The sequence below is a fragment of the Acipenser ruthenus genome, chromosome 4, assembly GCF_902713425.1.
Source record: "Acipenser ruthenus chromosome 4, fAciRut3.2 maternal haplotype, whole genome shotgun sequence".
In the NCBI taxonomy this organism is placed as follows: domain Eukaryota; kingdom Metazoa; phylum Chordata; class Actinopteri; order Acipenseriformes; family Acipenseridae; genus Acipenser; species Acipenser ruthenus.
The window spans coordinates 36,923,595-36,947,821 of record NC_081192.1 but is presented as its reverse complement, the minus strand read 5'-3'; the positions used below and the strand labels follow the sequence as shown (position 1 = coordinate 36,947,821).

Below are 24,227 nucleotides of genomic sequence, written 5' to 3'. Positions count from 1 at the left end.
TTGCATAAAGACTCATATTAATTTGGTACCAGAACAGATTAAAGAAATGCCCTTTGTCAATTCTATTCAAGCAGAACATGCCTTGGTTTGATTTATGTCCATTAAAAGCAATTGACAATAACATAGTTTCATTGTTGCTGAACACATGTTATGCTCCAACAATTATTGATTTGAAAAAATGATTTTCCCTTTGGGAATTTCCAGTTTATAAACTTTGATTTCAGTGTTTTTAGTCTCAATCATATATCTTAAACATCATACACAGATAAATAAGCGAACAAAGAAAAGTTCAAAATGTCGACTGAAAAAATAAAATCAATATTCTGAATTTTCAGCAAGATCACTACACAGTTCAAAAGCAGTAGGTAAAAATTACTCCATTTATTATTTTTTTTGTTTTAAATTGTCCAACTTTATTTCTGTTTACAGATTTTTAAAAACACACTACAGTATACCCTACAAATAGCTTGGAAACCTAAAATCAGCAATGCTGTGGGTTTTGTGTTATCACCTATAGTATATGGAGTTACATAACAGATGAGGAGACAAAGAAAAGCACATCAACAAGAGTCAACTGTTTACTGCCACTAATGGGGACCAATGTAAGTAGAAGTGTGATCGAGCCCAATCTAAATACTAATAGAACCTTTATTTAAAGTCCCCAGTGGCTTCAACTTGATCTGTATAAACGGTAACAAAAAACAAGCTTTAGCTTTTTAAACTAATGCTTTGATTATTACTGAATAATAATGTTTTCAGTTAGAGGGCCATATTACACAAATCACAAATTATGATGGAATTATTTAGCAACAATGTAATTAAAATACATTATAATTACGTTTGCATAACTTGGTAACTACTTTAACATGGGGAAGTGTAACAAAATTTGCTTCACATTACTTCATCATCTATAAATGGCAACTAGAGATCTTTGTTTTAACTGTTAATGTATATGCCATGGAAAAGGTAATACTCACAAAACCACAGCACAGTAAACAGTTTCAATGTTAAAAAAAATAATTAAATAAGCATACCCATCACACACTCAAATCCAGTTATACACTCTTTAAGCAAATAAGTAGGGAAAATATTGAATTAAAATCAACATGTGCATTTCATAGAACTCTTCATTTTAGCTTTCTTATAAGATAGCTCCTTTAAATGTACAGGTTAAAAAGTCATGTTTGGCACGTTTAATACAGATTCAGAGAACAGTTCCTGAATTCTGTGTATACAGATCTTTCGCCTACAGCAGGCAATGTCCCCATCTGTCAGTAAAGATCAACCTGATTGTTAGATGTACAAGGTGCTTTATCAGAAGGCTTCACAATGCTGTAACAGTGTTTCTTGTGCACCTTGCCTGTGACGGAGGCACATAAGGCGCAGTAGTGCAACAGCTTGAACACCAGGTGGCACTGAATTAACATTGACCTGGACCAGGCAGCCACTCAGTGCAGATTATTGGCCCCTTCTGTCTCTTGCAGGTTCCAAATCAAAGGCCTTTATTTTGTTCTTGTTATTTATTTTAAAAAAAGAAGACCTCTCAGGGACGCTTGCATTGACTACTTCTTCCACACACTGTAATATTCAAAGTGTGGCGAGAATTCTTGAGACTGAGATGATGATAGCGAGCACCGTCTGTCCCACCCCAAACACCAAGGCTTCCAAGGGGGCCATGTTCTTGCCTGCAACCCGGTATACCCCCGCCACAGCTGCACCTAGAAGGAAAGCAACATTATCAGTGACAGTGGGACAATGGTTACACAAGCACAGCATGCAGAATAGCATCAAACATCAAAAATCAAACTAGTGATTTAATCAGAAGCCAGACAGTTTTTCAAAAAATAGCCTTCAATAGCTCAGCCCAGTGGCAGTACTGAGAATAGTGAATAGTTTCTTCAAAATCGTACAAGGATTTCCAAGATATAGCATTCAGCACACTGTCCCGTTTTGCTGGTGATACAGGAAAGCTATTATAAACTCAGGGATTTCAGAACCTGCATCTTCATAACCAGTTACTACCCCCCCCCCCCCCAAACAATAAATGTGCCTATTCCTAGAAAAAAACTGTGCATAATCAATATCGCAAATTTAGCAGCTCATCTATACCAGGGCTTCTGTCATGTCCATGATAATGCAGTGTAAAGTTACTCAGTGCATACAATTGGCCAACTAATCTATCCTATTCTGTCACAATTCACAGTGCATTGATGAGGTGCCAGCACAATCAATGCGCCCTGTCCAGACAATCCTCCTGACCTACTTTTCATCCACTGCCCTAAATCCCTGTGCTTACTTTACACTGGTGTGTCAGTCCTGCTCAATGACCTGAAGAAACATTTCCCAAACAGACAGGGCAGACAGGTCTACATTGTCCTGGACTTCCAGTAGGGGAGAGGAGCTCCAACAGTGAGCTAAACAGCATAAAAAACAACATAACCTAGAACAGATGTGAATAAACAAACACATCAATTACATGAATGTTTAACCTACAGCATGTCTTCTGAATGGTGCTATATGGATTGGCAGTTTGGTAGTTTTGGGAGTTCAAAAAGGTTGGCAACATGTTCCTTTTCTGGTATTATAAATACCAGGTATGAAGTGAAGTTCAAATTGTTCCATTGTGGGAAAGCAAAATAACATATACCCAAAAAATATACTAATAGTTTAGCATGTTACAAAAACTTTAAAATTTGCCAAAATGTAGGCTATGTAATGCAATTGATGAACTTTCTATCCATGACTAGTTGTAGTCAATTATATAAATCAACCTCCACATGATATAAATACTGCAAGGTTTAGTGTCATTGCTCAGTCCAATAAGCAATTATTGTAATTATACAGGTGTAATGTATCTGGATGATAAAGCCTGATTAACTGCTACAGTATTAGTCCAGCAGTTTTTCTGGTCTTCTCCATTTTTTCTTTGCAAAATGTGATTACACGAAGAAAGCTGTCAGGACTCTTCACATTTACTTACCCGATCTTGTTAGTTGGACTCCTAAAAGCACTGTCAACTTATATGTTCTCAAAAACAGCAAATACCCCAGAACAGCATGCATTGTAAAATTGGCTAAATATTGTTGTATACAATTATTTTGAACAAGTACTTAAAAAAGCACACATTTTTGAAGCAGAGAAAAACATTCCTGACATTATAGGAATGCATTAGTAAACATCCCTGTGGGCATAATGTAAGGGGATGGCATCTCATGTAGAAAATGGATGTGGCAAACTGTGTGATCTGCATCTTTGAAACGAGTTAAAACCAGTGCGGCAGTGAAACTGTTCATTTTCCTACACAACACCAACAATGGAACTAAACAGAGAATCATACTACCAAATGTGAACACATGTCAAAGTATACAGTCTCTATCATGCAGAAACCAAAACAGTCACATAAACTTAAATCATGCAGACATATTGGGTCAATGTCAAGGTCACAAGCATTCAGCATGTTGTGTTTGTAGAAGATTAGACTCCAGTGTGAAACACTGTAGAGAAAGTGTGAAGAACAAGTATCCAGTTGGCAAGCTCTGAACAGTTGCAGTACAAGATTGTTTACAGGTCTCTCGTCCTTTGCCCTTCAGATTACAAATCCGGCTTGCTTCCAGCAGCATTAAGTTTCTACCTCCAAGACTTACTGTTGATTCAGCAGCTGTCTACTGCTGCAGTGCAGGTAGGCTGCTGTTTATTCAAGGATTGTGTGGCACATGACTGGATAATTACAATGAATTGTATCTTTCATTACAGTTATAGGTATCTTGGGATCTGGTTGGAGCCATTGCGGAAGTTTGATTTGCATATTTCAACTCTCTCAAAAGAATCTCAAAAACGTTTTCTTTTTCAACAGTGAAAAAACATTATGCACCAAAGTAAAACGTGTGTTAAGAGCTGTAATCTTCCCTTCTTTGATTATCATGATAATTTATTTTTACATGTCTCTGCTGAGCAATTAAAAAAGCAGCCATGTTTGTATTACAATACCACCCTCAAGCCCATCACTGACAGTTACTGGCTTCTTTACATTGGATGTAGCTGAATTGAAGGCAATTTTACAGACTATTTTTCGTGCATAAAACTGTGATGGGGATACAGTATTATCTGGCTTATATTTCACACTCCACAGAATTCAATTAACTTTTATTTGGTGACTGTCACTTGCTACATCGCACCTCACTTTTGGCAAGAGCCCATTCTGCTGCATCACTACACAGTCAAACTACTCCCCACACCACTGGAGTGAAATCACTGGTGTCACTGCTTGCTTGCTCAAACCCAAAAAGACATAGTAAATATAAATATTTTCAATGCAAAGAACAGCATTTTGTATCAATCCAAACATCCAATGAACACCAATTACTACATTGCTTATATTTTGAACAAAAAAAGACTGAATTAGTATCTGATTGGAATATAAGATATTTAAGATATTTATTAAAAGGATAGATCCACACATTTTTTATGCATGTCCCTTAATGTTATCCTCATTAGGTGAATGAAGACTGACAATTTTGACCGGTTACACTGCCAAGTATTTTATTATTATTAATATCTATACACACACACACTGCTATACAAAAGTCTTAGACATGTTGCATTTTTCTACTCTGATGCATTATGAGCATCAAGAATTTACTCAAAGCCTCCACTAGTGTTTTCTACTATAACAACCTTGACTTGCATAAAGAAGGAGAAACATTGAGTGAAATAGCTCGTATCACTCGATTTTCAAGGTATGGTATCCAAAGCATAATTAACAAGTACAGAGAAACACCATCTGTAATTGACAAACCCAGGACTGGAAGACACAAAAAGCTGTCTAACAAGGATGAGCAATACTTGAAGATAATATCCTTAGGCAAGGGTCTGCTGTATTAAGCAATGGCTTCAAGCAAATTTTGCATTAATATTTAGTTTCTTCCAAAGTTCTGGTAGCTAGATCTAGCACCACTGTAAATAATGTACACTATAAAAGCTCAGAACTTCAAAATAGTTAATATTTTGGTTTATATGAAAACTTGATCAATTTGAATATTGACCCCAGAGATAAAAATTGTGATCAAACAGCATACAATGCAATGTTTCTGTCTACACATCAGAAAATGCCTTGTTAGCAGCAACAAGCAACAGTTTGCTAAACACATATACAGTTTGCCCTCTATGTATAGCACAAGATATTTCTTGCTTAACTTGTGGTGGAACCTCCAACTTTCTCCTCCAGTTGTATGGAGGTGCGCTGTGGTAAGCCGTGGGGCTCCACTTTGGGCCCCATGTTCTTATATATGCTGCCGCTGGGCTCTATTTTTCATCAATAATCTGCATTTCCTGCAGATGACACTCAGATTTATCTTCTACTCCCACCTGACATGGATGTAGCTCTCTATGTGCTGTCCCTGGATGTCTCAGAATGATCTTAAATTAAATTCAAGCAAAACTGAGGGTTTACTTTTTGGTGCACAGCAGCACCTTACTACACTGCCTTCCAGTGAAGCACTTGATTAAAACCTATGGTTCAAGGGCTTTTAGTTTTCGTGCTCCTTCACTTTCTAATTCATTTTGTCCGGAATGCCAAGTCTGTCGGTATTTAAACCTAAGCTCAAAACACACCTCTTTGATTTGGCCTTTCACTGGCTCTTTTTGGCTTGCTGTTTATTTTTTATTTGAAGGACAGTATATGAATGAAATTGGTATGGTATGATATGATCAATCAGGAACCCTTTGTTTACATGGAAGGAATATGTAATTTTTTTTTTTCTAGAACCAATTTGTACGACACAATGCTTCCTAAACAGTAACATTCATCACTGCCAAAGAAATGAATGTTACTTAATGTGCATCACATGACAGATGCACATTAAGTTTAATACTTTCAGGTGAGTCTACGTGCATAGCCTACATTAATATGTTCAAGATCACCAATAGACCAGAGATGTATAACATTCAATGGTGTGCAAGTTATCACTGATCTTGAACACATTCATGTATCCCTGGTGTTAGAATGATGCAATATCTTAGTCTATTGTCAATGTTTTTGTATCTCAAAGTGCAACATACTCCCAAGTGTGGCAAATGCAATTGGTTGACGTTCAAGTGTAAAACTATGAACCAGACAGAAGATAGGACCAAGACTGAACATTGTGCGTGGAGTTCTTTGGGTTTGATAATGTAGGCCAACCACATGGTTGTTCAATTTCCAGAAACGTGTTAAAGTTGCCGCAACGGCCAGTGTCCCGATGACATAAAACCTAAAGTCTTCATCATTTAATGAAAAGAAAAAAAAAAAAAACATTTTGAAAACGAGAGATAACCCATTTAAAACTCTTAAAATTGTATCACTAGTCAATTGTAGAAGATCCTTTTTTTTAAGTTATTTTAGCTTTGAAACAGGTAAAGAAAGGACCACATTACAGATAATCTAATCTTTTCACACACTTTCAGGCTCCCTTGCCTTACAGGTAAAAGTATTTCACCAGTATCCCACTCCCATGTGCTATGCTTCTCACACACTCTATAGTTGTGAGAGGGGTATAGCATTTCAAACCAAGATACGCACAGACATTTTGGCCAAGTCATTTAACCTTACTAACATGCGTGAGGCTTGACTGATAGTGTTCCCATTAATCTTCTCTTGCTTTAACTTGTAATACACATTTAAAAAAATGGACACAAGTTAACTAAACCAAATGCAAGACTTTGAGTTTATCTTTGAATTCAAGTTCATCCAATAATGTACACCATGTGACCTTTAATCTTACTGTTAACTGTGTCTTAGTGGCCCCTAGTTAAAACACTCTTTGAATGGACTCCAAGCCATTGTAGTCAAAGTAATGGGTAAACTAACTTTTCAATAATATTTTAATTTACATGTTTTTTATATGGACATGGGTCAGTTAGCCGGCTATACCAGCAGTCTAGTCATTTCAAACTAGACTGCTGGTATGTACCAGTTGACAACCTCCACTTCAGTCATTTTCTGAAAACCTCCTGACAAGCCACATATACTATGTGCGCATCCTTTATTTGTGATTTATTCTGTTCCCTTCAACCAGAACCTTCATTTTTATCTTGAGGTTCAGAAAGTAAATCTTGACGTCCTTTTAACTAGATCTGAAGTGAAAATGACTGTAAATCACAGAAGGCAGCCATCTGTCATTGCAGTTTACAGGTTTTGAAATGGACTAGCACAAGCCAACTAAAATTAATCATAACAAAGCTAAATGCAGGGAGGCTCAGGCTTTTGAAAAAGGTCAGGTAGCAGCAATTCCCTGTTAAGAATGTATTTTACTTGCATTCTGCCCTTGACTGAACACAAGCAAGACACATTTTTACAGGGTGTTGGAACATATTAACACTTTCACAAATTAATTTGCCATTTATCTGAACAAAAAAATCAAGGTATTTAAAACCAGTGCAGGCACATAGAGGGTTCTCATAATCCCATAAAAAGAGCAAGGTTACACTGAAATGTTTTGTGAATTGTATAGAAGGCTCAGAGTGTATATTAAAAGGCTCAGTGTATATTATTGTATATTTGGTGTGGATTGGTGCAAAATCAATAGTTTTCATGTTTACAACGTATAGTGTGAAATACAGACGTGTCAGTAAAATAGTTAAATAAACTGTACAATTTAAATGTTAGTAATATTTAACAAAGTAGATGCTGTACTTTATAGTTTACTGATTCTATCCATGTGACATTTTAGATGCATTATATTGATAGGAGTGGAATATGTGGCTATTTTATTATATATTAAGTGGAGCAACAATCTAGTTGGCTAAAAACATTGGCTAATAGTCCAAAGAAATGCGTTTAAATATTTATGCATGAGGGGTCTGTAAGAATAAAGACAAAAAAAAAGACTACGGGTCTTGCAATGTGACTAGCAACCCGGGTAATTCTGATACATACACAGAATACAAATCTACTAAATCACAACAGGTTAATCCACCAAAACAAAGTAATTGATCACATACCATGAAGAGTAAACTAAGATTTGAAACAAACAAAAAAAAGACCTAGCTGGCAGAGAGTACCTAACAGCATTACCTCAGTCTTATCACAATTAAGATGTAAAAAATTTTGCGACATCCAATTTTTTATATCAGAGATACAGGCAGTTAGGGCAGAGGCAGCAACATTGATATCAGGTTTAGAATTAATATAGATTTGAGTGTCATCTGCGTAAAAATGATAGTAGTAAAATATGAAATGTGAAAGTTAAAATCATTGCGTGAAAGGAAGTGTTTAGACAGCACCTGCACTAGCGCCACATACACAATTAAACAGAAGCACATCGGGTCGGTGTACAGTACTGGAGTTTATTTTTCTGTGACGGTGGGAACGCAAAAGGTCTTGTGCAGGGCTACTTGCTTTAAAACATTTTATATATTAAAAAAATTAAAAAATCCCCCTTCACCAGGGCCCCCTTCGGGGCCTTGGGCCCCAGTGAAATTGGCCTGTCCTCCCCACCCTCTTGATGGGCCTGCTCAGGGATGCTATATATTTGACATTGGTTCGCCCCCCCCCCCCCCCCCCAACATAAGGTGGCCAAATAAATGAAGTTTACCATTGCACTAGCTTGTACTTTAAAACATGTTCTGCCTATTTAAGCAAATTAGAAAAACAGTAAGGATAACAAGCTGCACTGTTTTTTAAAACCTTTAAATCCGTTAACCTGTTCTGCAGTCGTACAGTACCTACACCAATTTCAAACACCATTTCCATCACTTCACACCAATTTAAATCAATTATTAATACTGATTATTAAGCTTCTAAACACGCACTTACTATCATACTTCTAATCAAGGAGCATTCAGCGTATTTCATAAGGTAGATTTGCAAAACAAATAACTGCACTCTTACTGTAAACTTTCAAATATCTATATATGGCAGCAGTGTGGAGTAGCGGTTAGGGCTCTGGACTCTTGACCGGTGGGGTCATGGGTTCAATACCAGGTGGGGGACACAGCTGCTGTACCCTTGAGCAAGGTACTTTACCAAGATTGCTCCAGTAAAAACCCAACTGTATAAATGGGTAATTGTTTGTAAAAATAATGTGCAAAAAATAATGTAATTGTATGTAAAAATAATGTGATATATTGTAATAATTGTAAGTTGCCCTGGATAAGGGCATCTGCTAAGAAATAATAATAAAATAATATGAGGCTCAGATCGGCTGGAAGAATGGACGTTAAACCTGCCAAGAATTGCCTCCTCAAATGACATTGAAATGCAACTAAATCCTGTATTTTGGACCTTGGTGATACTGCAATTGGACCGTCACAGCCTTGTTTATCTGTGTATCCAAAAACTGTCTTTGGTAAACAAACCATTAATTTTCATCAGAATATTAAAATATGTTTTCATATTTAGAGTACAGTAAGTAGGCAGATGCGGTTTTCTGCTTTCCTTGCAGACTCTTTTTCAGAAGTTCAAAAGACCCTGCTTTCACAAAAAATGGAGAGAATGACTGGAAAAATCTAAAGATAAACTTCAGAAATATTCATAATCTAGCACCACAAACAGTATTCTGCAGTGAAAGGTGGCATTTGTTCAAACAGTCTAAGGAAGTATGTTCTGACTGTAGCGTCAGTTATCAAATTCTCACAAAACGGCGGTGCGTGAAAACACAGTATGCTATGATATTTTGCCACAAGTTGTGTAAAATCAGATTTGGATCAAGCTGTTTGTATAGATAACAGCAATACGAATAAATGTAGAAATTGTGAAGAGGATGTTCCAGGCAAGGGAATGAGCGAAAAGTATTCAAAGTTTTCGTCGGCTGCCTCCTGCAGCAGTATGGGGGGCTCAGATCGGCAGGAAGAATTGACGATAAACCAGCCAAGCATTGTCTCCTCGAATGACATTGAAATGCAACCAAATCCTGTATCTGTACTACAGTGTTGATATTGATATCCCAGCTGCCCCAACGGTTGCGCAGTAGGAAAACGAGAAATATGTTTTAGACCTGCTTTGCGGGCTTGCAGGAAAAAAGTCACTCTTCTTCTCACAAATTTTTGTGTTGGTCAGAACAATTTCTTGTGAGGGTTTGGGCAATTTATTTTGCCTCATACGCGCCACCTATGCTTATTTTCTGTGTACTGAGTATTTCCTTAACCCATTCTTGCCTAAATTTTATGAATTAAGTTTCCTTTGCTATACTTATGGGCAGATGTGACTTATGAACATTTCTAGTGTTTTTTTTTTTTTTTTTTTAAATTAGCCTTTGCAATTTTCAAAGAAATCATCTTTTTTTCTGCGTCCCAAATATGGGACGCCAGGCACAGGTGGGTACATGTTTTAATATGCTATATACCTTACCAATAATAATATTCATGAATACTAAATAAAGTAAAAGCACAATATTATAGAACAATAACTTTTTATATAACAATAACTTATTTATTATATATCAATAACTTCAATTTATTATACTTTATATCAATAACTCTTATTGTATAACAAGAACTCTCATTTATTGTAAATCAATTAACTCAAAGTAAACAACTTAATTGTATCAACAATATGTGGTGAAAAGACATAACTCATAGCAAAACCTACTTTACAGCATGTTATAATATAGGTCATTTGATATTTTTACTTCAACCTGATATTCTGTCAACAGATATTGAAAACGAACTGGGGACCTCTGACACCACTTTGCCAATTACTGTTGGTGGAATGGCTTGAAACAGTCAATGTAGAGTCCAACATGACATTTGCAACATGCAACTTTAGCCTTCTTGCCGCAATAAGCACATCTCTGCGTCTGATTTGTTTTTGGGTAGTGACCTTGTTCATCCCATCGCACAGCTTTGAGCACTTTCTCCTTTCTTTGGCGTCCTGCAGTTAGTGGCCGACCAATGCCAGGAGCATTCCTCGCTTCAGCTGAAAACTTTAGCCTGTACAAATTTTATCACCTCTCTTTGAAAAGCCAGCAGGCCCAGGGATCTATTCTTGTGCCCTGCAGAGTTCCTATACAGAAGCCATGCATTCTGTATGGCCACATCAGGCATCAGCATAAAGGGCACCCACCACTTCTTTGAGCGGATGGAAATTCTGTAGTAGCTAATGTTTTGGTCCATTCTATCAACTCCACCCATGTACTTGTTGTAGTATCGAATTACCTGTGGCTCATCAACTTCAAATCACCTTCTTCTCAGCCCCAAGAGTAGCGCTTTGCCTTTCCGATAGGCATTACTGGTTGACAATTAGATGCCATCGTGACCATGCTGTTATTCCATCTTGTTACTATCACACGATTGGTAGAATTGGTAAGTATTCAGACACCACAGCTTATAACCTAACTTGATTGGTTTGCTCTTCATGAACTGTTTAGCCGAGTGCTTCCCATAATAGGGAATCATGACTTCATCTATACACAGATTTTGTTCAATCTGGAAGGCCTTGAGGAGTCTCTCATTCATCATTTCATAGAATGGCCTTATCTTGCCAAGCTTGTCTCCAACAAGTAGTCTGCCGTTATCAGCAAGGTGCAAATATCTGAGGATCTCTTCGAATCTATCATGTTTCATCAATTGTGAGACTGCAACATATTACATACATCTTCACTCTGTTATATTACCACAGAAAAAAAACTTTATGTATTCCATATATGGGACACTACAAAAACAATGCTCAGTTTAGACAATGCAAAAAAAAAAAAAAAATTATAAAATGATTATGTACAGCTACGGCACACCCTAAACATAAATTCATGAAAAAATAAGAATGAAAGATAATGGCTAAATAGATTTTCATCAATATCTCTCAGCTATCGCTTCTTTGCGTTTTTTGCTCAATTTGAAAGATTGCATTTGATGCCAAGGGAAGAAAAAACCTGGCAGCCAAATAATAAAAGCAGGAATAATAGAGCTATAAGAGGGGAATATTTTACAGGTTTCATTATTTCATTTCAGTGAACACACCCCCGAGGAGATGCACATTTTTGCCCGGTTTCATATATGGGTATTGTGCAGCTATTTAGAAACTAATCAGGACAACATACCACCATATGTTGGGAATCCTTTGGGTATTTGGGTTGTAGACCCACAGTTTATTTAATGCAAGTTATTTCACTTGCCATATCGCCAAATTTGCACCCCTGATGAAAAGCATAGGGACAGCAAAAACTACCTATGATACAAGCATATAGGACCTATCCACCTACCTGCAGAGGGACGACCAGCCGCAGGCCTCGGGCTCTGTTGACTATGAGACAGAGTATGCCTGGCATAAAACAGCAGAATTGTAAAATGTATCCTTCTACTTGCAGTAAATATGGAACACTTTATCCTGAAAAATGGCACACTTTTTGTACACACTTCCAGGTGTATCCATATGTGATTGATAAAAGAATCTGAGACAGTGAGGTGGGGGACCATTGGTCCATTTGGCATATAATTATAGATATTCCTTCAACTTCCTTCATCCTGAGCCCAACAACATCTGCTTTTCAAGGAAGTCCTAACAATAAGTAAGCATACACAAGCAAACACCAATACACACATTTCCATACCAGACAAACATAAAGAACCACTATCCACATACTGTAAACACAGATGCAGGAACACTGCCAAACAGCTAAACAGATCCCCATTCAATAGCAACTTAATGCTTCACCACTCAGTGCTTTATTTGTAGCTCCAGTTCAGGTAACTTTGTTTGGATTTAGTATCCACAAAACAGAAAGAATGTTTATATATGGGTTGTTCCTGTGAAGATCAAAATAAACCGTTTGTATTTTCATTGGCTTATCTGATTTATGTATCTTTGGAAACAGAAGCTTCCTGTGCATGAGTTTAGCTGTCCCAAATCTGTAACCCACCCACCCCCTGGTCCTACAGTATGTGGTTTCCATCTCTGGAATCTGTGGTGTTACTGTGCTAATATTCTGTGTCTTGCACCGATTTTGTGAAAGACATAATAATTAAAAAACCTCCTCTGTATTGTGTAGTATGTGATATTATTATTATTTATTTCTTAGCAGACGCCCTTATCCAGGGCAACTTACAATTGTTACAAGATATCACATTATTTTTACATACAATTACCTATTTATACAGTTGGGTTTTTATTGGAGCAACCTAGGTAAAGTACCTTGCTCAAGGGTACAACAGCAGTGTCCCAGACTGGGGATTGAACCCACGGCCCTCCGGTCAAGAGTCCAGAGTCCTAACCACTACTCCACATCAGATATGTTAATGTCTACTGTGACACCTCATTTTCAAGATGCAAGGGATACTGTAATTGTAGACAGGGGTGTGTTAAACATTTTTAGTGTCTTGCCACTAAAGAAAACAGATGGCTCCCCATCACTTGGCAGACAGGCTTAATTTATTTCCTCACCAACGTACAGCAGGTTAGCAGGTCCCTGGATTAATTCAAGTGGCTAGTTTCACTATACCGCAGCTGCATTGTCCCCCTGCATTCATCAGCTTTTTCGTTCAGATACAATGGAGGCCAAATAAATAATGAATACTTAAGGGATGAATAAACCAAAACAAAAAAGTGAAAGAATGTTCAAACGATTCTTATGGGCCTCTGTGACCACCTTTTCTTTCTACTGATAAATCCAATAATGTATGTATTTTATTTTTTTTATTTTTTATGAACTAGACACTGAAGTCCTCTATTTATTCAGTCAAAGTTTAGAGCAGAAACCCTGTATTCATAGACAGTACCCAATGACCCTTCAATTTAGGCATTTTAATGGTTCTCTAGCCAAAACCATTTTTTTCTTCTTGCCGACAGGTTCAGTAACATCATCAAATTACTTAACAGTTGGTGTTATGTTGACACACATGTACAAGCTGAGGTAGAGCCGTGAGAAATGGGTCATGAAGTCACACTCTGAAAAGAGCTGTGGATTGCCAACTCATTTAGCACCACAGAGGTCTAGGGCAGACATGCGTGACTGAAGACAAACAAGATCAGCAGAGATCAATACAGATTGACCAACTAAAGTGCCTTGACTGAAATGCAGTTACCACATATTCTGGCAATACCCCAAAAACCAACTACAGTTGTTTCTGGATTATATCAGAAACATGCTTAATATAACAAATACAATCCACAGATTAAACTGAAATTACTAGCATTCAAAATGTTTCATTTTTAACCTATAACCTCCCTTGACAACAATCGTTAATTGGGTGAAATCATCACAAACAGTCATCTCTTCTTCAGCGACTGATGATAAATATGACTATGTAGCAATTGTAGATAAAAAACACTTTGCTGTGGTCTACTAGCTTACACCAAGTTATTTTGGCTGTGAAGTTTCCCAGTAATGCTAAAAATACTGTGAAAAAAGCTTGTTTGTGAACTTGAATGAATAAGAAATTAATGTGTTGAATTGATTGTGCGTGTCACATTTAAACTTGGCCTCAAATCTGCTAGTCTAAGGGGTTATTGCTTGGCTATGAAAGGCAATTGAGACCCCCCCCACTTTTTTTGTTTTGGAAAGTGTGATAGAACAAGGAGAGGGAAGGGCAGCAGTGTGGAGCAGTGGTTAGGGCTCTGGACTCTTGACCAGTGGGTCATGGGTTCAATCCCAGGTGGGGGACATTGCTGAGTAAGGTACTTTACCTAGATTGCTCCAGTAAAAAAAAAAAAACTGTATAAATGGGTAATTGTATGTAAAAATAATGTAATATCTTGTGACAATTGTAAGTCGCCCTGGATAAGGGCGTCTGCTAAGAAATAAATAAAATAATAAAAAAAAGGAATGATATGGGGGGGTGGCTTGCAAAAGAAGTGTTGTGTATTGGGAGCTGTCCATCCTCCAAATACAACTTTAAATGAACTTTTAAAAGAGGAAGAGCTGGTACTCTCAAAAAACACCCACACCACAGTTTGTTTCTAGGGTCACTTACTGGTTATCATTCCCCCGGTGACAGAGGCCAGGAATCCAACACTGACCAGAATGAAGCTGATGAGCCTCCCTTGCTTGTGTCTCTGCAGCATGACGAACATGAGGAGCCCAACTGCCCCATGGACAAACAGTGAAGAGAAGAGAGCCCACAGGAACACCCAGTACCACATCTCTGCAAGGACAACAAACAGCAGCACATCAGTACAACACCATGGTCATTCAACAGTCGGTTCAGTCAGGGGTTGCCAACTGACATTTTGTAATTATAGTGACCGCATCGAAAAACATTAAGAAAAAAAAATGCTGCAAAAGGATAAACAATCAACTTGTATGCTTGACCTACATTTATATCACTTTGTTGCCTGGTTTTAGGTTTGTAAAATTAGCAATGTTTTTTTTTTTTTTCATTTCATTGAAATTGTTAAATAGAGACGAGAGTAAAACCAAAATTTGCCACACAATCTCTTCATTTTGTACAAAGACATGTACTGTACATAAAAATCATAATCAATTAAAAAGGGAACCAATTATAAACAGTGCAAGGCAAAATAAAAATAACTACAGTAAATGTACCACTTGGTAATTTTCTGGATAATCATGCTGTACTGGTACAGTACTTGTGCAACACATGTAAGCAAACATTTGTTGTTTATATCTCTATGTAATATACAGCATATCCCCTTTGCATTGAAAAAAAAAAAGCAAATGTAAATAATCTGTTACATCCGTATAAAATGTCATCAGTATAAAATAAAATAAATAACACATGGTTCCATCCAGACATAAAGCTTAAGCCTTTAGCACAGGCCCAACCCCCCTCTCCAGGAGCACTGCATTAATAAAAAGAGGCCATCGAGCTGACAGCGTGTCTGATTAGCCCGACAACATTGCACGAATGGAAATATAGGCTACCATTGACATAAAAAAGGTAAGCTTATTCCTCAATCTCAGCACTGGATTTAAAAGCATTCAGGGAGAAAAACTGGATACACACTTCGATTGCTAAAAAATATACAAATTTCACAAACTGCTGCTGTCTTGCTACTCTCCAACTGAAAATGAGGATTGCAATTTGCACACAATGTGACTTGAATCTTAGAACTGCATCTAGTACACATACAGCCTAGTCTCCCCATCCCCTTTCCCATCGGACCACCCTGTGAATTAGGTTCGGGTTTTACAAAAGCATGGTAATGTTGTTTGGTTTATTCGTCCCTTAAGTATTCGTTACCCAATGTTACAAACCTGTTAAAACAACTCAACTGAACTTAAAAAGTAAGTAGCGGGGTTCCGAAAAATATAGCGTTATGTGTCCCCACGTGTTGCTACAACTGTTTAAATGACATACCGGTCATTTTTCTTTTCATTGTTAACATCCTGACAACTTTTTACACCTATAAAGTTGAAAGTTTCTTTCAAAGGTATTTTCAAGATACCTAAAACACTCGGGTTTGAGATCAGAGGTGTGCCTCTGATCACCACCGGAAGAGCGATTAGAAAAATCAAAAACTACAAGTGTTCTGGCTTTGTGTTCCATGTGACATCATGGGTCGTTAATGCTGTGTTACCTGTTTGGCAATGTGGGTAATAATCCTTATACCATCAGCTATAATAATAATTATTAGTGTTTGTTTGTTTACTGTACACATTACGGTGTCTGCAAACAAGCAAAAGCAGTTTTCTGTTTAAAATATATATGCAAAACGTATAAATGTGTTCAATTTACCTCAACATTATAGACTTGATGCTGTATAATTTATCAGTGTGGCAAAGTGGTTAACAGGTGCAGGAATGCAGCAGTGATCAATAAGACAGGCAACGATAATCCAGGTGCAATTATGTTTTATTTTTACAATCCAAAGTCCGATGACAAAAGGCAGTAAATAATAATAATGAGAACAGGCAATACAGCGGCGTGTATTGCTCTGTTTAATCCACGGGTTGGTCCCGTAATAACAGTCCAGATCTTAACACGTAACACAAAACACAAACACAAGTCCACAGTGAGCGATTTAGTGCTTGTGGTGCAAATACAGTTCATCGTGAACAATGGTGCAGTGTAGTCCGGATAATATTACAAAGGAGGTACGCGCACCAATAAAGTAATGAGGTGCCGGTTTACAAGGCAGTGCCAACACTAAACTTAAAGGAAAATAAACCGCAAACTCAAAAAGCAAAATCATTTAGTTTTATTGACCAATGTTTCGGTACAAAGTACCTTCATCAGGGTAAAGAAACAAACACACGCAGGTGTTTAAATAAAAATGACAGGAAGATAATTGAATACCAGTGATAAATTACCTACCAATTAGATTTCAAAGAATGCATCCAAAAGACAGCTCTACGCAACACATTATCCAAATCACCACCCCTGCTACGTAAATTAACTTTTGCAATTCCCCAATAACGTAAAGAGGAAATAGGGTGTTGAGCTTCAATGAAATGTGCGGCAACAGGATAAATAGTATTTCTGCATCGAATTGAGCATCAATGTTCAGCTATTCTAAATTTCAAGGAACAGTTTTACCAATGTAAACCTTACTACAAGGGCAGGAGATCATATAAATCACACCCACAGTTTTACAACTAATGACACCCTTAATAGGAATAACCTCACCCGTAAGTGGATGTTTGAAAGACTGAGTACTGTTGCATTGAGTGCACGAGTCGCATCTATAATTACCATCTGGTTTCGGGGTCAGCAGTGATTGTATTGCAGTAGGGGGCAAATCAGCCCTCACTAAGGTATCTCTTAGATTTTGTCCTCGTCTAAAAGTTAGTCAAGGAGAATCCAAGAATAAATTTAGAAATAGAGTGATCAGATTTTAAAATATGCCAATGTCTGTTGATTACCCCTTTTAAATTTTTCTGCACATTTGGAATATTTTGGAATTAACATAACCGGATTAGTATTACATTTTAGATTTGTCTAAAAAAAATTTAATCTCAAGATTTTGACCACACAAAAGGAACAGATCACTTCGCTATGTCCCCTTTTGTATCGTCAATCATGACTCCTTGGTTAGTGCAACTGCTCCTTCCGGCTCAATGATTTAGTGTACCGTAGCTCCGCCTCCTTTCTAGATGACTGACTTCCATCTAACCCTGGGAATGAATTGTCTGGCCATCCAGTCCAGGGCACTCTATTCCCTTTACACAGCCCCCTCACAGGTCTGGAGGGAGATTTATCACCAAGAATGATTCTGTCTTTGTCACAATCAGATACGCAGATTTTTTTAAATGTTTCCAGTACTGGTAACTTAAAACACTCAAGAAAAGTTAAGTGCTTGAACCAGTAAAAACTCCAAAAAACAAACGTTTTGACTTTAGTCTTATGCTGAAGACGTGGAAACGTCTGCATATATTTAGCACAAGTTGGCGGTCTGTCTGATTATCTGACTATGTATGTATTTATGAATTAATGAAACTCGCCATATATGCCTAGATTCTGATAACCTCTAAATATGGCCTTAATGTACTAATCAAGTTTCATCACAACTGGATAAGTGTGACACAGGTACATTTGGATGGGAGCCTCCACTATATAATTATCTCCAAGGAAACGCACCCCATGCAGGATAAAAGAAAGGCAATAGATGCTTTGCTGCTAGAATTTGGGACCTGTAGCTAACCCATTTTAAGTGATCTTGTACTTTTTTATTACAAATTTGGCATTCATGCTTAATCTTGAAAGCAAAATTCATAATGAGCATCAGCATTTCCTTCAACTGGTAAATACCCATCAAAAATGGTTTCAAAATCTAGTTGATGGACAGAGACTGAAGCTGTCCGTCAGTTTGACTGGTAGCAAAAAGGTCTGCGACGGTCAGCTAGAAACATTGACTGTCACCAACAAGATCGAATGAGTGTGCCTCTAGACCAAAGTTTCCCAAAGTGGGGGTGTGAAAGAGAGAAAGGATCAATGCTGTAAATCTCCCTCCCAACTAGAAAGAGTGCTGTGTAAAGGTGAGAGTATGCTGCCTCCTAGATTTGCCACCTCGGTGGTAGGTGGAAACCGGAAGGTGACCATATTAGGAGGGGTGCGTAGCTGCAAGTACTCCGGACGATTCAATTGCAGTCAGCTGCGGGGCAGCCCTCTATTGGAGAAACCATGGCGACGCGTTGACTGCAGGGAGGAGTTTGCTGGGTACAAAAGGGAAGCAGCTACGTCAGTACCTGGGCTTTGGCGCTGAGAGAAATGAGCCACCAGCCGGAGCTGTTCTCGTTTTGTTTTGTGTTACGTGCTGTCTGTGTTTGTCTTTACAGTGGAGGAGTAGGAGCGAGGGGCTGCAGCCACTGAGCCAGCACAATCCCCTGAGCACTTCCCTCACAGCACGGCACCAACCACTCACCACAATCCCTGGAATAACAGCACAGTTTTCGTGCAGGAGGATTGTGGATTAGGAGTGTTTTTCTTTTGTTATTTTCTTTCTTAAACTTTATTAAATAGATCACGGACATATTGGGAGAATCTGGTTTGGACATTGTATTTATTGCACCATGTCACTCGCATCCTGTCACAGGGGGTCATGACCCAAATATAGGTCGCAGCAAGGTTTCTGATGGGTCACCAAACAATCTATAAATATATGACGTTTAGGGCACATTTAAGATTTAGTTTCACTATACAACTTCTTATGCTTATATTCAAAATAAATATAATGTGCATAGAAATCATTAGCAGTAATTATGTAAACAATGCATCTGCTTTAAATATGAACCAAGAAAATTAAGTATAAGGTCATATTTTATGTGCGGTTACTTGGGATTTTGAAAACAGTTGTAAAACAGATGCAAAACGGAAAAATGCCTAATCCTATTGCAGCTCAAACAAACAAACAAAAAAAACTTGCAATTACCATCTTATATTAACTTCAGTTTTTCTTACATTATTTGAATGCATTAAAATGCTCTCATCGGAGGCATATATGCAATCAGCTGAACAAAGTAAATTTACTTTTAGTAAGTTAGCCATTGAGTGGGGGTGGCAATAACTATTTTGTAATTTGTGCCTCACCTGTCAAAAAAAGGTCACGAGCCGAACGAACACAGAATAAATAAAAGGGTTTAATAAACAGTCAGGTAACACACACAAAGCTAACACTCTCTGCGTGTCTGACTCTGCAATTTAAAAAAACACCAGGTTCTCTCCCACAGCTCCAAAACTCACAGTCTTCACCCAGCCCCTCACTCTGCCAGGCTTACATTTCGCTCCGTCGTGCGCGCTCCCCCAACACAGTCATGCATTCCCGTCCCACCACTATCTGAATACACCCACACAGTCCATCAATCCCCATGGGGTCTCTCCTGCAGATTCATGTTTGCGATCAGCTGCAGTCCCGTTGTCCACGCGAAGGGGACCCTTCGTAGAATGTCCGTAGAAGTGGCACCCCACGCAGGTTTGTCTGCCTCGTCGTTACATATATTAGTTTAATACTTTTTTTTTTTTTTTTTTTTTTTTTTTAACAATAATGAATTTGATCAAAGCAAATATTTTAGCATCCTGTAAAACTATCAAAGCCTGAATGCTTATATAGTGTAGTGAGGTTACAAATAAATGAAACGTTGCTTTTTCATTGGTTAAGAAGTATTTCAGTTAAAATACCGAATAGTGAATCATTTTGGGTCATGGGTTCATTATTCCTGTGTTCATTTGGGTCGCCAATCAAAAAGTTCGGGAAACACGGCTCTAGACAACGCCCTTTAAAAGGCACAGGCAATCGAATGAGTGAGTGATTTGGTGACTTGCTTTGCTAACAAAGCAAGTCACGGATAGGCTGATTCAATCCACGGCCCCTCCCTTTGCTCCTCTTGGAGGGGAGGATTTATTTATTTTGTTTTCATCTATGATTGTGATTGACTGTGCCTCATGTGTTCATTAAAATGAAAGCATAAAGCAAGTGCAGTCTTTCAGGGCTTGAATTTCAGTGCGGGATCGTGGGAATCGCGCATTTTCCAAGTTGCTCCCGCGTATCTGCAACTTTCAGTGCGGGAAAATCCCGCAGAGATTTTAAGACACTAAGCTACTGTATTTTTCACCCAATTTAGAACGCCTGAAATGCTACAACAATCTATAAGGAAGTGGCTATCAGTGACGAAAGCACTATGAGCTGCATTCTGAGTAGTTCTGGTTAAAATAAATAAATAAAAGCAGTGCTGCATATTTTAAGTGCCGCAAGACTTTATTCTCTCGTGCGTGATTCTCGGCCTCTATCTTTAAGGATTATAGAAACTCAGTACACTGCAGTAACTAAACAGTTTAAAAAATAATAATAAATAATGATGATATTAAAAGTCTATCTAGTTGTTTTGCAAGAGGTGACTTTCGCTTTAACTCTTAAAACAGCCCCATTTATTTTTGGGCGCCAGGGCACAGAAGGTTACATACATATTACTCAGGCACCGTAAAAGCCACCTCATGGCTTGTTTAAAAAGTACAGACTCTGGGCTTTCCAAAGACATATTCAGTGTGTGTATGCGGTACTCCTAGCCGGAACTACGATCACCTGAAGTTAAGTCTCTCTCTCTCATCATGTGACAGAGTTCACAGCTTAGGTTTCATTTTGAGCCTATTGCTCCTTAGCAGCTATAAAAGAAAGGGGTGGTATCGTTGGAAAGCTCAGAAGCTCAGCTGCCCCCCACCCCCATGTTTATTTCATATTGAGGTTCAATGGTGCAGTGTTTTTTTTTTTTTTTTTTTTTTTTTTTTTTTAAATACATACAGTATATTCTCATCTCTACCACATATAGTATACCTGATCCTATTGCAACTTACATAATATGAAAGGAACTTTTGTGGCCTTTCATTTGATAAGTTACATGCATGCAGTACAAACTAACTACTAGTTAAACATACATAAATGAAAACAGGGAAAAACAGTTAGAAAGAGTGTAAAGACTTAAACAAAAACAAAAACAAAAAAATGGAGCGCTGGTTTAAAAGAAAAGCACCTTTTTCTTCTGCTGCAAAAACTTCACATCAGGAAATGGCAAAAGCAATGGAGAGTGCTCTGTCTCACAGTGATGAACAGCTGTTAGGTCGCCTGAAAGCAGCTTATTTTAAAGCAACACCAGTGTGAATGATGATGCAGTAAAATACATATAGTTTTTTTATATGCAAAAGTGTCTTTTCCTTTTGCCATTCCCCCCTAAAATTTTGGAACCCCCCCCCCCCCCATTGGCTGCAGCATAGGGGGGAAATCCCCCCAGCTCACAAGAATGAAATTCAAGCCCTGCTATTTTTATATTTTTGTATGGTTTTTACATGTTCTTTAGTCTATATATGTCAGTCTAGTCTTAAGTAAGTTTGCGCACCCTCCTATCTTTTCAGAACAAAATTATTTAATTCACACGGATTAACTAGTTTTTAATTTGAAATTCTGAAGCGAAATAAGCCACTGTCCGTTTCTTAATGGCACACAAAAAAGATATGAAAAATAGATAGCTGAAAGGACTTTGTTTTAAAAAAAGTAGGCTTCCATTTAGATGTACTGTAGTTGATTTTGTTGGTACAGTACTATATTTTCAACAGAAGTAGTATTTTAATTCAGAATGATATGATTCTGAAAATATCACTTGCCAAAAGAGACGGCACGTTAACTGTAATATAGTACACACTTTTAAATCCGGTCTGTATTGTAGCAGTATGTAAAAATTCCCCATTAATCACCAAAACGTAAAAGGCAATGCAATTTAGGAAAAGATTGAAAAAAAAAAAAAACAGGTTTACAGAATTACTCTGGATAAGGGCATCTGCTAAGAAATAAATTAATTAATTACATACAATTACCCATTTATACAGTTGGGTTTTTACTGGAGCAATCTAGGTAAAAGTACCTTGCTCAAGGGCATAGCAGCATTGTCCCCCACCTGGGACTGAACCCACGACCCTCTGGTCAAGAGTCCAGAGCCCTCAACACTGCTGACCTGAGTTATTGCAATAACTACTCAGAATCATTTTTATTTGAAAACTTACTGTTTTACATAGTACTCAAATAGTTAAACAGGCAACAAGGAATTATTCTTCAGTGGAAAATTTGTGTAACACTGCATTTAAGACTTTGGATTTAGAAAGCAAATATGCTGCACAATGTCCTAAAAAAATATTCAAATTGCAGGTGCAACTTAACTGACATAAACCAAAATAATTTAATAAAAATGCATATTTCTAAGGCTGACTTCCAATTATTCTATCTTTAAAATTACACTCAGTGTATAGAAACAATCAATCCGGCTGAGTCAAGGCAATCAAATTGCTGATGAAAGCATAAACCAGCACAGCACAAGGCACGAACCACATTTTCCAATGTTAATTTCAAAGACTTATTCAATGCATTGCAATTAAATCATGTTTTAATTTTGAAGATGATTCTTCTTTCACAAATACAGTACTTAATGAGCAATACTCCATCTTTCTGTTTCAATACAGAGCAAAACATTATTAAAAACGGCACTCCTAGTGGATAGCTTGAATACCACAGTCTAACTAGAATAAAATAAACCTGTTTAATTTTAGCAAACTAGCAAAAACGTTAATGAAATAAATAAATAAAAGTCCAACTGACTGGTTTGTTTTCTCCCACAATTCCTATCACAACGTCAAAAGAAATCAAACAGAATTTAGATTGAGAAGAGTCCATCACACCACACTTTTAATTCAAATGAGACTTAGCAGGTGCTTCTACGGTCTGCTTACTATCCCTTTAAAAATGGACGCGCATGTCGCCCATTTATGTCACACAACAAAGTAGCTCACACAAACCTGCTAATAAAGGGTGGCCTGCGGACAATTTAATAAACCAAAATGTGGGTGCTGACAAATTGATGCTGCCTGTAGCTTACCTGTGAAGTGCTGGAGGACGGTCCCGTGCACCCAGAGGCTGAGGACTTGCTGCACCGAAAGGTTGACGGAGTAATCCTTCATATTTCTGCCACTGCTGCCCGGGTTTCCACTCTTTGTCAAGTTGCTGTACAGGCTATACGGCCTTGATGAAGACATTGAGGAGGCCGATGGTGCTTTCGCCGCGGCTTCTACCTCAGGTGTATTTTTTTGTGTGCCAGTCGCTCTGTTGGTGAGGATGAGACCGGTAGTCTGCTCTTTCGCTGTCTCCGATGAAGCAACTGCGGACTGGAAGCCATCATGAGGGTGCCGCGGCAGGCAAACACAAACCCCCTACTATTCTGTTAGCACAACTACACGCCAGTTAAAGGGGAGGACATCGTAAAGGGAGAGTGTGTAGACTGCAGGCAAACCAAATGGCCCTCACAAAGATGCGGCTTTTATGTCTGCATACACGGCAGTGGCACAAGAGGCAGGTGCATACATACAATAGCGTGGAGCACATTGCC

At 37.9% G+C, this 24,227-nt stretch overlaps 1 protein-coding gene across 1 annotated transcript; it reads right to left on the bottom strand.

Moving 5' to 3' along the window:
• Positions 1-362: 362 nt before the first annotated feature.
• LOC117400714 (transmembrane protein 170B-like) lies at positions 363-24,227 on the bottom strand. The gene is made up of 3 exons (XM_034000994.3): positions 23,721-24,227; positions 14,881-15,051; positions 363-1,718 (listed from the first exon to the last, which is right to left on the bottom strand). The coding sequence occupies exons 1-3, from the start codon at positions 23,875-23,877 to the stop codon at positions 1,588-1,590; spliced, it is 459 nt and encodes a 152-aa protein (XP_033856885.1). The 5' UTR covers positions 23,878-24,227; the 3' UTR covers positions 363-1,587.

Coding starts and splice junctions, on each gene's coding strand:
- LOC117400714 (XM_034000994.3), bottom strand. CDS start 23,877: ATGTCTTCATCAAGGCCGTATAGCCTGTACAGCAACTTGACAAAGAGT. Junction 15,052..23,720: donor CGTCCTCCAGCACTTCACAG/GTAAGCTACAGG, acceptor TTGTCCTTGCAG/AGATGTGGTACTGGGTGTTC. Junction 1,719..14,880: donor CACCGGGGGAATGATAACCA/GTAAGTGACCCT, acceptor CTTTCCTTCTAG/GTGCAGCTGTGGCGGGGGTA.